This window comes from Sus scrofa, chromosome 13, assembly GCF_054392235.1.
Source record: "Sus scrofa isolate SSC_HxYL_T2T_F1_AM1 chromosome 13, Sscrofa_HxYL_maternal_Yorkshire_Landrace_v2.0, whole genome shotgun sequence".
Classification (NCBI taxonomy): Eukaryota; Metazoa; Chordata; class Mammalia; order Artiodactyla; family Suidae; genus Sus; species Sus scrofa.
Genome location: NC_139395.1, coordinates 139,272,373 through 139,284,591, shown reverse-complemented (window position 1 = coordinate 139,284,591; position 12,219 = coordinate 139,272,373). Strand labels below are relative to the sequence as shown.

The 12,219-nt window shown below is 42.8% G+C and overlaps 1 protein-coding gene across 3 annotated transcripts in view; it reads right to left on the bottom strand.

Moving 5' to 3' along the window:
• The window catches only part of KNG1 (kininogen 1), a 36,034-nt gene extending 24,371 nt beyond the window's left edge, over window positions 1-11,663 (bottom strand). For all 3 annotated transcript variants that reach the window (XM_003483288.4, XM_005652370.3, XM_013988208.3), the window contains exons 1-4: window positions 11,298-11,663; window positions 8,413-8,523; window positions 7,405-7,489; window positions 456-628 (exon numbers count right to left, since the gene is read on the bottom strand). In XM_003483288.4, coding sequence (XP_003483336.2) covers window positions 456-628; window positions 7,405-7,489; window positions 8,413-8,523; window positions 11,298-11,489 — 561 coding nt within the window. In that variant the 5' untranslated portion in view covers window positions 11,490-11,663. The remainder of the gene's footprint in view (window positions 1-455; window positions 629-7,404; window positions 7,490-8,412; window positions 8,524-11,297) is intronic.
• Between the last annotated feature and the right edge of the window lie 556 nt (window positions 11,664-12,219).

The following is a 12,219-nucleotide window of genomic DNA, read 5'->3' as shown; positions in this document are numbered from 1 at the left end:
AGCCTTTGCCTCCTGAGTCAGCCGCGTGGGAACACGGAAGAGTTCCTCACCACTAGCTGTGGAAAAATACGTTTTCCTCCACTGATGGTTTATTTTAGGTAATGAGATCCTAAACCACAAAGATCTGAAAGATGCTTACAATACTGTAAGAAGTGAAAAATTAGGAGCTCCCGTCGTGGTGCAGCAGAAACGAATCTCACTAGGAACTGTGAGGACAAGGGTTCAATTCCTGGCCTCCTTCAGTGAGTTAAAGATCCGGTGTTGCCGTGAGCTGTGGTGCTGTGGTGTAGGTCGCAGACACGGCTAGGATCCCACGTTGCTGTGGCTGTGGTGTAGGCCAGCAGCTGTAGCTCCGATTAGACCTCTAGCCTGGGAACCTCCATATGCCTAGGGTGTGATCCTAAAAACACAAAAAGCCAAAAAAAAAAAAAAAAGTGAAAAGTTAAAGAACAAACCTGTCTTTGGGCACTTTTTATTTCATGAAGATGAAAGAGGTGGAGATGATCACTCTTGTTGTTAAAGTGTTGAATGGTGTGTCTCAGAACAGGTTGCAGTTCAGGGCTTGAGGTTGATATGGGGTGCAGGCAGCCCAGACAGTCATACTGGGCTGTCACCACAGGGCCCTCAGCTTGACAAAAAACAGGCAAAAGGACAGTATTAACAAGAGAAACCTCCACTCTGATACATCGCCCTTAATAAGTAAATACTTTAGAAGGCTCCGATAAACAAACTTTCTAGTAAATCCTAGTACGCTCTAGAAAAAGAGAACATAAGACCACTTTTTAGTCAGAGGGAAGACCTATCGTTCACTTTTGGACATCCTATATACATTCTATTGTGCATAATTATTGCATAATTATTTTAAATTTATTTTGAAGTCATTTATTTTCATTTTTTAAGATGTCTTTTTCTTTTCTTTTTTTTTTTTTATGGCCACGCCCACAGTACATGGAAGTTCCCCAGGCCAGGGTTTGAATCTGAACCACAGTCACGACCTATGCCATAGCTGCAGCAATGCTGGTTCCTTTTACACTGTGCCAGCTGTGGGTTGAACCTGGGCCCCACAGTGACTGGAGCAACTGCAGTTAGATTCTAAACCCACTGTGCCACAGTGGGAACTCTTTTTTTTGTATTTTGAAATAATAAAAGTTGTTTAAAAAAATCACAAGATCTTTACACAACTAAAAAAACCTGGAATTCTTTAATATTATCAAATATTCTGTATTCAGAATACCCTGGTTGACTGGAAGTTTTTCTTCTAATATTGTGACAAAATATTCATAACATGAAATTTACCATTTTAACGATTTTGAGTGTAAAATTCAATAACATTAATTATATTCACCATATTGTAAAATCATCACCACTACCAATTTCTAGAAATTTTTAAATAAACCCAAATAAAATATCTCTACCTAATAACCAGTAATTCTCCATTCCTCTCTTGCCTGAGCCTCAGGTAACCACTGTTCTACCTTCTGTCTCCATGAATTTGTCTCCTCTAGGTACTTCATATAAATAGAATCATACAATATTGTCCTTTTGCGCCTAATTTATTTCAATTAGCATAAGGTTTTCAAGGTTCATCCATGGTGCAGCCTAAATAAGAATTTCATTTTTAAGGCTGAATAATTTTCCATTGGATGTACATACCCATTGGATGTGTGCATAATTACATGTATATACCATGTATGTGTGAGCTGTTCATCTGTTGATGGGCATACAAATTGTTTCCACCTTTTAGCTACTGTGAATTATATGATTGTTATGAATGTTGGTATACATGTACCTATTTGAGTTTCTGCTTTGGATTCTTTTGAATATGGAATTGGAAAATATATGCTAATTCTATCTTTAACTTTTTGAAGAATCCACAAACTGATATTCATGGTGGTTGTACAATTTTACATTCCCAACAGCAAACACAAGTGTTCTAATTTTTCTGCATCTTTACCACACTAGTTAATTTTCACTATCCTATTGAGTGTGAGGTTGTAACTCTTTTTTGTCTTGATTCAAATTTCTCCAGTGGGTAGTAATGTTGAGCATCTTTTTATGTGCTTATTGGTCATTTGTATACCTTCTTTGGAGAAATGTCTGTTCAAGTTCTTTACTAATATTTTTGATGGTGTGGTGTTGTGTTATTATTAGGGAACTCTTAAAGTCATTTTAAATTACAGAAGTGATGCATGAATTTATCCTCATAAAATTTAAAGCATTACAGATATATTATTATTTATTTTTTAGTGTTAAATAAAGCTCCTTGAAGCCCGGCTCAGGATATAATACATATTTTTTTTTTTTTTTTTTTTAGGGCTGCAGCTGTGGAATATGGAAGTTCTCAGGCTAGGGGTCAAATTGGAGCTATAGCTGCCAGCCTACACCACAGCCATGGCAACATGGGATCCGAGGTGAGTTTGCAACCTACACCAGAGCTCATGGCAATGCCATATCCTTAACCCACTGAGCGAGGGCAGGGATTGAACCCAAGTCCTCATGGATCCTAGTCGGGTTCGTTAACCGCTGAGCCATGAAGGGAACGCCAACAATACATTTTGTATCCATGCAAATAAACATATATTTCATACCTGCTGTAACAAGCCCTGTGCTGAGGTGGGCGGTGTGGATGTGTGAATTGGTTAGAGATGTTCACTGCCATGAAGGATTTGGGCAAAGACAATGGGGAGAGGTGGAACTGGAGAGGAATCATTTCAGTATAATTGGGCAAGAGCTTGGAAAAGCAGTGACCCAGAGTGAGCCCAGGGAAGATTTTTCTGAGGAAGAGTGGCTGAGCTAACAACGGTGGAGGGCGGTCAGGGCCAACCTCACAACCTGAGGTGTAAGCCTGAGGAGAAGGGGAAGTTGAGGCGAGGACAGCCCTGTGGGACATGGTGTACACACATCTTACTAGGGCTTGAAGCGGGAGGCAGGGAGAGGTGAGGCAAGGTCTGAGCAGTCAGTAGAGAGGCCTCTGCTTGCTGTGAAGCCTGGGCTGAGTTCTGTAGGCAGGGATTCCTAACTCTTCCAGGGTCATGGGCTTCTTGGGGACCTTAATGTGACCGATGGTGCCCCCCCCCCAGGAAAATGCACATACTTACAATCTTCTCATAATTTCAAAGATTCCTAGACCCTCTGAAGTGAATTAAGAATGGTCTGCTGGGAGTTCCCACTGTGGCTCGGGGGGTTAAGAACCCAAGATAGTGTCCATGAGGATGCAGGTTTGATCCCTGGCTTCACTCAGTGGATTAAGGATCCCGCATTGCTGCCAGCTGTGGTGTAGGTCACAGATGTGGTTCAGATATGGTGTGGCTGTGGCTGTGGCGTAGGCCTGCAGTTGCAGGTCTGATTTGACCCCTAGCCTGGAAACTTCCATATGCCACAGATGTGGCTGTAAAAAGAGAGAGGGGAAAAAAAGAATGGTTTGCAAACAAGGAGAACAGACTTGTGGTTGCCAGGAAAAGGGAATTGGGGGAGGGATGGAGTGGGAGGTTGACGTTAGCAGATATAAGCTATTACATAAGGAGGGAATAAACAAGATCCTACTATATGGCCCAAAGAACTATACTCAATGTTCTATGATAAACCATAATGGAAAAGAATATTAAAAAAAGTGTAGGAGTTCCCGTCATGGCTCAGCAGTTAACGAATCCGACTAGGAACCATGAGGTTGTGGGTTCGATCCCTGGCCTTGCTCAGTGGGTTAGGGATCTGGCGTTGCCGTGAGCTGTGGTATAGGTTGCAGATGCAGGTCGGATCTGGCGTTGTTGTGACTTTGGCATAGGCCGGTGGCTACAGCTTCAATTAGACCCCTAGCCTGGCAACCTCCATATGTCACGGAAGCGGCCCTAGAAAAGACAAAAAAAAAAAAGTGTGTATATATGTGTGTGTGTGTGTGTAATTGAATGACTTCATTGACTAATTATAGCAGAAATTACATTATAAATAAACTATAGTTCAATTAAAAAAAAAAGAATGGTCTTCTGTAAGAAGCAGGGGCATTGAAGGGGTTTTAATAAAATGATGTAAAATACCTTTAAAAAGGGAAACAGTTTGCATTCAATTTCCAATGTTCAGAACAGAGAGCCCTGGCTCACTGGACAGTAGCAGCGCATGTGTAAAAAGGGGAGGTGATGAGAGTCCTAGGCCCCGTGGCCCCAGGAGCTCTCCCTGCCCAAGCACCTAAGATCCCAACAGAATCCAGAGGCCAGCTGTGTTCTACGCAACCCTTCTCGCAGCTGTTTCTTGGTTTTGCTTTTTTTTTTTTTTTTTTTTTTTGTCTTTTGTCTCTAGTCTTTTTAGGGCCACAACCACAGCATATGGAGGTTTCCAGGCTAGGGGTCAAATCGGAGCTACAGCTGCCGGCCTACACCACAGCCATAGCAATGCTGGATCGGAGCTGTGTCTGTGACGTACACTACAGCTCACAGATCCTTAACCCACTGAACTGGGGCCAGGGATCAAACCTGCAACCTCATGTTTACTAGTCAGATTTGTTTCCCCTGAGCTACAATGGAAATTCCTGTTCCTTGGTTTTCCTCTCCATCAGTCTGTGTCAGGAAAAGTTTTACCCAGTGAATATTTATATCTTTCCCCCTCTTGCCCCTACCTCCTTTCCTTGCAGTAGTTAGGTTGGATCAGAGTAACAGGCAATGTTCAAATACCAGAGGGGATTACATGGAAAAGGGGAGGAAATGACTGATGGAAGAACAAAAAAAAAAAAAACGAACAGGAGGTGAAAGGGGAAATGGAGAAAAGCCCAGAGGCTAGTTCACCTGACCTTGACGGCAGGTATAGGAGAAGAGATGGAGCAGCCTTTTGAGGGTCAGGAACAGAGAAAGATGCAAACTCAGTTTTTCTGGGTGACAAAATGATTTTCCACCCTGCCCCAACATTTCCAGAGAGATGTTTTTTAAATTAAAATAAAAATTTAAAAATTTGAATTCCAAAACACATCTAGCCAAAAAGGTTTCAGATAGGAGATTATGGACTGGCAATAATTTCCGAAGCTGTGGTAAATGGCTTTTTTTTTCTCATGGTGCATACATGCTGTGCTCCAGGTCATGTGAAAATTTGCTTAACAGAGTTTTTTGTTTTTTTTTTTTTTTGGCTTTTTTTTTTTTTTTTTGGCTTTTTGTCTTTAGGACCGCATCCGTGGCATATGAAGGTTCCCAGGCTAGGGGTCTAATCAGAGCTACAGCTCCTGGCCTATGCTGCAGCCATAGCCACACCAGAACCGAGCCACGTCTGCAACCTACACCACAGCTCACGGCAACACAGGATCCTTAACCCACTAATCGAGGCCAGGGATCAAACACACAACCTCACGTTTCCTAGTTGGACGGGAATTCCACAAGACAGTATTCTTAAACTGAATAATAAAACGCTTCCCCTTCCCCCATAAAAAGATTTTAATTACTTGTGATTTCTATTGTTTTGAAATGCTTTTCTTTTTCCTTTCTTTCCTTTTTTCTCCCCCCCCCCCCCACCTTTTAGGGCTACACGCAAAGCATATGGAAGTTTCCAGACTAGGGGTTGAATTGGAGCTGCTGCTGCTGGCCTACACCACAGCCACAGCAACGCCAGAGCCATGACCTACTGAGCTCACAGCAACAATGGATCCTTAACCTACTAAGTGAGGCCAGAGATTGAACCCAGATCCTTATGGATACTAGCCAGGTTCATTACTGCTGAGCTACAATGGGAACTCCCATGTTTTCCTTTTTTTTTAAATAAGCATTTTAATTGTTTTTATTTTGGTACATTTTATTTATTTTTTATTTTATTATGGCCACATTCATGGCATATGGAAGTTCTTGGGCCAGGGATTGAATCAGAGCCATAGCTGCGACCTATGCTGGATCCTTTAACACTCTGTGCCAGGCTGGGGCTTGAACCTGTGCCTCTGCAGTAACCCAGCCACTGCAGTTGGATTCTTAACCCACTGAGCAACAGCATGAATTCCAATTTTAAAGTACATTTTAAATTCTAACCATAAAGTATTTCAAAAACAGAAAGCGATCACAAAATATCATGTTTGACAACTATGACACTACCATCTTAATTTAATACTTATTAACATTTTCCATCTTCTTTTTGGGCCTTTTTTGTAAGAAAATTTTGATACAACTAAAATACCTCTACTCTGTTACATTAGCTTTCATCCCTCCCCAGTGATCTTCACTGTTTTTCTTTGATGCAACTTCTTGCAAGAATAGGAGCTCAAGGGATGTAGTTTTTGTGGGTTCCATATGGATGTCTAAGGCCAGAATAGAACAATTACCACTATGGTGAAGTTCAATAGTTATGGATGAAGATGCTGTCCTGGAGCACACATACAAAAACACTATCTTGCAGAAGGCCAACTCCAGAACAGCTTTTGTGATTGACATCACCTAGATGTGCTCATCTTTCTGTACCTAGAGCCTCTGCCACAAGAGGGAAGGAGCCAATAGTGGTTATCTGTTGAGAAGTTGCTCCCTGCTTCAATTCTAAAGATATTTTGTTGAGGGTCTAACATACCAATTCTGCTAATTACTAGCTGTGGGATATTGGGCAAGATACTTGGGCCTCTGTTTCCTCATCTGTAAACTGGGGATATTAAGACTTGCCTCACAGAGTTGTGAGGATAAGTTATCTTAAAACACAGTGAAGTGATCAGAACTATGGCTGGTAATAATCACTCCATGTATGTTAGCTATTATTACTTTTATCCTGATTATCGTTAATACACTACTGTGATTACATTTTCAGGTATATCATCTAGTTTTATTCTTTTTTTTTTATTTTTTAAGGGCCACACCTGTGGTATATGAAAGTTCCCAGGCCATGGTCCAATCGGAGCTGAAGCTGCCACCCTACACCACAGCCACAGCAATGCTGGATCCTTAACCCACTGAGCAAGGCCAGGGATCAAACCCTCATCTTAATGGATACTAGTCGGTGTTCATTGAGGTATTCCTGAGCCAAAACAGGAACTCCTCATCTAGTTTCATTCTAAACAATCTTGCAAAGGGCGAATTATTGTGATCTCCTCTTCCTGGTAAGGAAAAGCAAAGGAAAGAAGGTGAGAGCTTCGAAAGATTTCACACTTGATCTGACCTCAAAGCCTGTGCTTTTTTGTCACGCTAGGATGCTGCCTACAAGTAAAGCCAGTTCTGTACCTTCTCATCCTTCCGCACACACGTAAGACAATGCACCTCTTGAGGAAGAGAACCAGGACAGCGCTGACAGAATGATTGGCATGAGCCTGGCCCCACCTCAGGATACTGGCGCACCACCCCTCGAGCGCCCCCTCAAGGCTGCAAATGGTATCGCCACTGCTGCCCTCTGCAAGGAAAGGGTCTTGGAGCCACACAGAAGAACATCATTTTTCCCCCAGGGCAGTACGGCCAGACACTCAGCTACCTGGAGTAATCTGGCAGGTCTGGGTAGCCACGGAGAACTTCTCATTGCCTCTCTTCGCCACGGTTACTGTGCATTCTCCTGTGGCCTGAGAAGAAGAAGAGAGATCATTTATCTTCATCTTTCAGATGAAATCCACCTCGTACTATTGCTAACTATGGCTCTCCTTCTTTAAAAACATGTCAAGATTTTTTTTCCCACAGTTTTGAGACACAAGAACGAATGTCTTTCAGGCTAGTCATTACTTTATAGAAGCCACTGATATTCATGAGCTGTCAGAGGAGAGGTGGTATAAATGATGAGGTTTTAAAGTATAAATCTTTGTTTTGAGCCTTGGAGAGAATTCTTTTTCACCAAGATGCACACAATGCCTGAGAAACAGGCTGCTCAACAATTTTCTTGGTTTACCTTCCAATTTCAGGGTCCACACTGCATATAGGATGCCAGTGTTATGACATTAAGTCCTGGCAGGTACCAGCCTAGTCCCTCTTAATTACATCAACTGTGCTGTGCCCACAGGTTAGGCTTAGGTGAAGACAGCCATTGTTATTAAAACAAGATCCTTTGCATAATGTATCTCACTGCTTCCTGCAACCACCAGATGAAGTCAATTTTATCTCCCTTGAGGAGGGAGCACACGGTTGCCAGGGGTCAGCTGGCTGGAGGGAGAGCAGGATTCTTACTCAGGCCCGTGCAGTTGAAGCACCCACTTGCTCTCCTCACCAGCCCCTGATCTTGGCTCACATATTGATCTGTTCTCTCTCCGAGGCCCGGCTGGTCGTTAAGTTCCTCTTCCTAAGGGAGGGTTTCCTCCATGTGTAAGTCGCTGGCCTCTCCAAGCCCTTCTGTCTGTGTGAGAATACATATATCAGGCATTTGTTCTACGTAGTTGAGGGTTTATGTGCATCCCTTAAAAACAGTGCAACAATACTAATCATCCCAAGCACCCTAGAAAAGTCTGGCACACTCTGCAGAGAAAACTGGAGGCTCGGGAACCATCAACACACTTACAGCTTGTGCAGGGTCTTTGTAATCACAGTCCTGCCAGGTTTTGTCACTTTGAACAAGACAGTCACCCTCCTTGATTTCGTACTTGAAGGAATAAAATATGTCAGGATTATCCTGAAAAACAGCAACCAAAGACACCTAGGTTTCATCTGACTGACCCAACAGCATTTGAGTGGGAACTGGTACAGTTAATGAATATTTAATCTTGATTTGATTCAATTAGGGCAAAACCTTTATTAAAATTATTGAAAGTTTATAAATATTTACTTGGAAGAATGTTCATAATATACTATTTACAAATATGTATAGATATATATATATTTGGTCTTTTTTCGTCTTTTTAGGGCTACACCTGCGACATATAGAGGTTCCCAGGCTAGGGGTCGAATCGGAGCTACAGCTGCAGGCTTACACCACAGCCAGAGCAACACTAGATCCAAGCCAATCTGCAACTTAAACCACAGCTCAGGGCAATGCCAGATCCTTAATGCACTGAGCGAGCCCAGGGATCAAACCCGTAACCTCACGGTTCCTAGTTGGATTGTTTCCACTGTGCCACGACAGGAGCTCTGTATAGATATTTTAGAATAAAAAACATATTTGCCGTGGATATCCGCCAATACCAACTGTTGCTTAAGAATACCACAATTCACACAATTACACAATTTTGTGAAACAGAAAGGCTGGACTTGGAGTTCCCATTCTGGCTCAGTGGTAATGAACCTGACTAGTATCCATGAGAATGCAGGTTCAATCCCTGGCCCTGATCAGTGGTTAAGTATCCAGCATTGCTGTGGCTGTGGTGTAGGCTGCAGATGCAGCTCCAATTCGATCCCTAGCCTGGGAACTTCCATATGCCACAGGTGCTGCCCTAAAGAAAGGGTGGATGTTACTTTAAGAAAAAAAGCAAAACAAAATACGACCCTGAGCTTTTTCCTTTTTCCTTATAATGTCAAATGGCTGTGATTTTTACCCCTACCTAAGTAATCAACTACTTAACTATCACAGAAACACAATGTTTTATAGTGAAATTCATTTAACAAACTACTGAAAGATTACCTTTTTTTTTTTTTTTTTTTTTTTTTTTGTCTTTTTAGGGCTGCGCTGGCAGCATATGGAGGTTCCCAGGCTAGGGCTCGAATCAGAGCTGTAGCTGCTGGCCTACGCTACAGTCACAGGAAAGACTGCATTTCTTTTTTTTTTTTTTTGTCTTTTTTCTTTTTTTTTTTTTGTCTTTTGTCTTTTTGTTGTTGTTGTTGTTGCTATTTCTTGGGCCGCTCCTGCAGCATATGGAGGTTCCCAGGCTAGGGGTTGAATCGGAGCTGTAGCCACCGGCCTACGCCAGAGCCACAGCAACGCGGGATCCGAGCCGCGTCTGCAACCTACACCACAGCTCACGGCAACGCCGGATCGTTAACCCACTGAGCAAGGGCAGGGACCGAACCCGCAACCTCATGGTTCCTAGTCGGATTTGGTAACCACTGTACCACGACGGGAACTCCCAAGACTGCATTTCTTAAAGTCACACACCCTGTCAGGGTTTGTCTCCATCCTGAGTGCATCAATATGTGATTAAAAAAAAAAAATGCTAAAGGAGTTACCGTCATGGCTCAGTGGTTAACGAATCTGACTAGCATCCATGAGGACACAGGTTCAATCCCTGGCCTCACTCAGTGGGTAAAGGATCCGGCGTTGCCGAGAACTGTGGTGTAGGTCACAGACGCTGCTCACATCCTGCGTTGCTGTGGCTCTGGCATAGGCCGGCGGCTACAGCTCCAATTAGACCCCTAGCCTGGGAACCTCCATATGCCATGGGTGCAGCCCTAGAAAAGACAAAAATAAATAAATAAATAAATAAAATAGAAATAAAAAATCTACTAAAAACCAATTAGAACTTGGCTGTTACCTTGATGCATCAGTCATACAGACTTCACGGTAGATATTTTGTCCAGTGCAGTAGAACCAAGTTAATCCCATTTATAATTCCTTTTAGACATACGACTCCTTTCCCCCAGCTTAACCGAGGTATAATTTTCAAGTAAAAATTGTCTATCTTTAAGGTGTACAGTAGTGATGAATTGATACACATATACATTTTGCAACCACTACCACAAATAAGCTCATTAACATACCTATCACCCCACATAGTTACTTTTATTTTTCCAGTGAGACTATTTAAGATCTAGTCATTTAGCAAATTTCAAGTATACAATACAGTATTAATTATAATCACCACACCATACTTTAGATCCCTAGGACTTATTCATCTTATAAGTTGATACCCTTCGACCAGCATCTCCCCATTTCCCCCATCTCCTAGTCCCTGGCAAACACCATTCTGCTTTCTGTGTCTGTGAGTTAGAATTTTTATTTTTTATTTTTATTTTATTTATTTATTTATTATTTTGCTGCACCCATAGTCTGTGGAAATTTCTGGGCCAGGGATAGACCTGGCTCCACAGCAGCAACCCAGGCTGCTGCAGTGACAATGCCAGGTCCTTAACGCGCTGCGCCACAAGGGAACCCCGAGTTAGAATTTTTAAGATACCATATATAATTCAGATCATACGGTATGTTTTCAGCTGTACCACCTGAAGTACCCCCCTCCCCCGAAGTCTAAAGGTCTATATTTTAGTCTAGGGCTAGTTACCCAGTAAACCCTCTTGCTGGTAGCCAAGTTCCTAGGTTCATCGACTGCATAGTCTCTTTCAAATTACTTCATCTGCTTGTTTGATTTCACCCTGGAAAAGTGCTGCTCTGATCACCCAGGACTAGTCACACCCTTCCCTTCACCCCAGATGTGTGTGGTGCGGGGGAGGGGGGTGCCTGGGCTCCCAAGTGACAGCACAAACCCCAAATGACCTCAAAGTTAAACCCAGCTCACTCACAATTTTGGTGACTTCGGTTATTCGGTACAATACAAACTGGTTGCCACTTTTGTTTCCACTGTTATATTTCTTCAAAGCCGTGTCCACAGCCTTAAATACATCTTGGTGGTTGCAGTCAATTTCTTGCGAAGACTCCTGAGTTAAACTTGGTAGCAGCCTGGAGCAAAGGAAAAGGATGGCGATTAATTTCATGATATAAGTTTCTCTCTGGGACTTTTACCCAGGGTTGGGAGCCAGTTTAGATGCTGATTTTAATTGTCTTCAGCCTCTGTCTCCTCCAGGTTCTCCTGATTCTGCCTCAGTGCTCTAGGGCCCTGGTTGATTCCTGCTGCCATGTACTGTTTGCCCTTCTCCAAAAGGACAAATGGCCCTGCTGGGTTATACAAGAAGATTTCAGACTGAAACATTACAACACTGGGGTTGTTGACCTGCTTGTTTACATTTGGGGAGCATGTGGGAGCACAGAACACATTTCCTGGTGATTGCATAACTTTCTCCAGCGAATCAGAGCAGGTTCTAATAAGGGAGGAGGGGAAAAAAAAAAACACTAACCACCTCCATTATTCCCTCGTGACTTTCCCAAAGCCATTTATGAAGGTCACTGCATGTGACAACAATGCAACAGTGAATACAACCTGCAGATATCTTTCAATAAAATTTCTTTGCAGAGAACCGGCTGCTACCGATCATATTGCACAATGGGGGCACCCACGCACAGGGACGTAGTGAGTGCTGGGGGTCCCACACCAGGATACTGGTGCAACCAAATGTAAAACATGGATATTCCTATAATGTCTCTGGCCAAGCCAGCCTCTCTCCACTCACTTTCATTAATTCTAGAAAGGAATGAGTTCCCTTTGTGGTTCAGTGGTAACAAACCCGACTAGGATCCATGAGGATGCTGGTTCAATCTCTGGCCTCG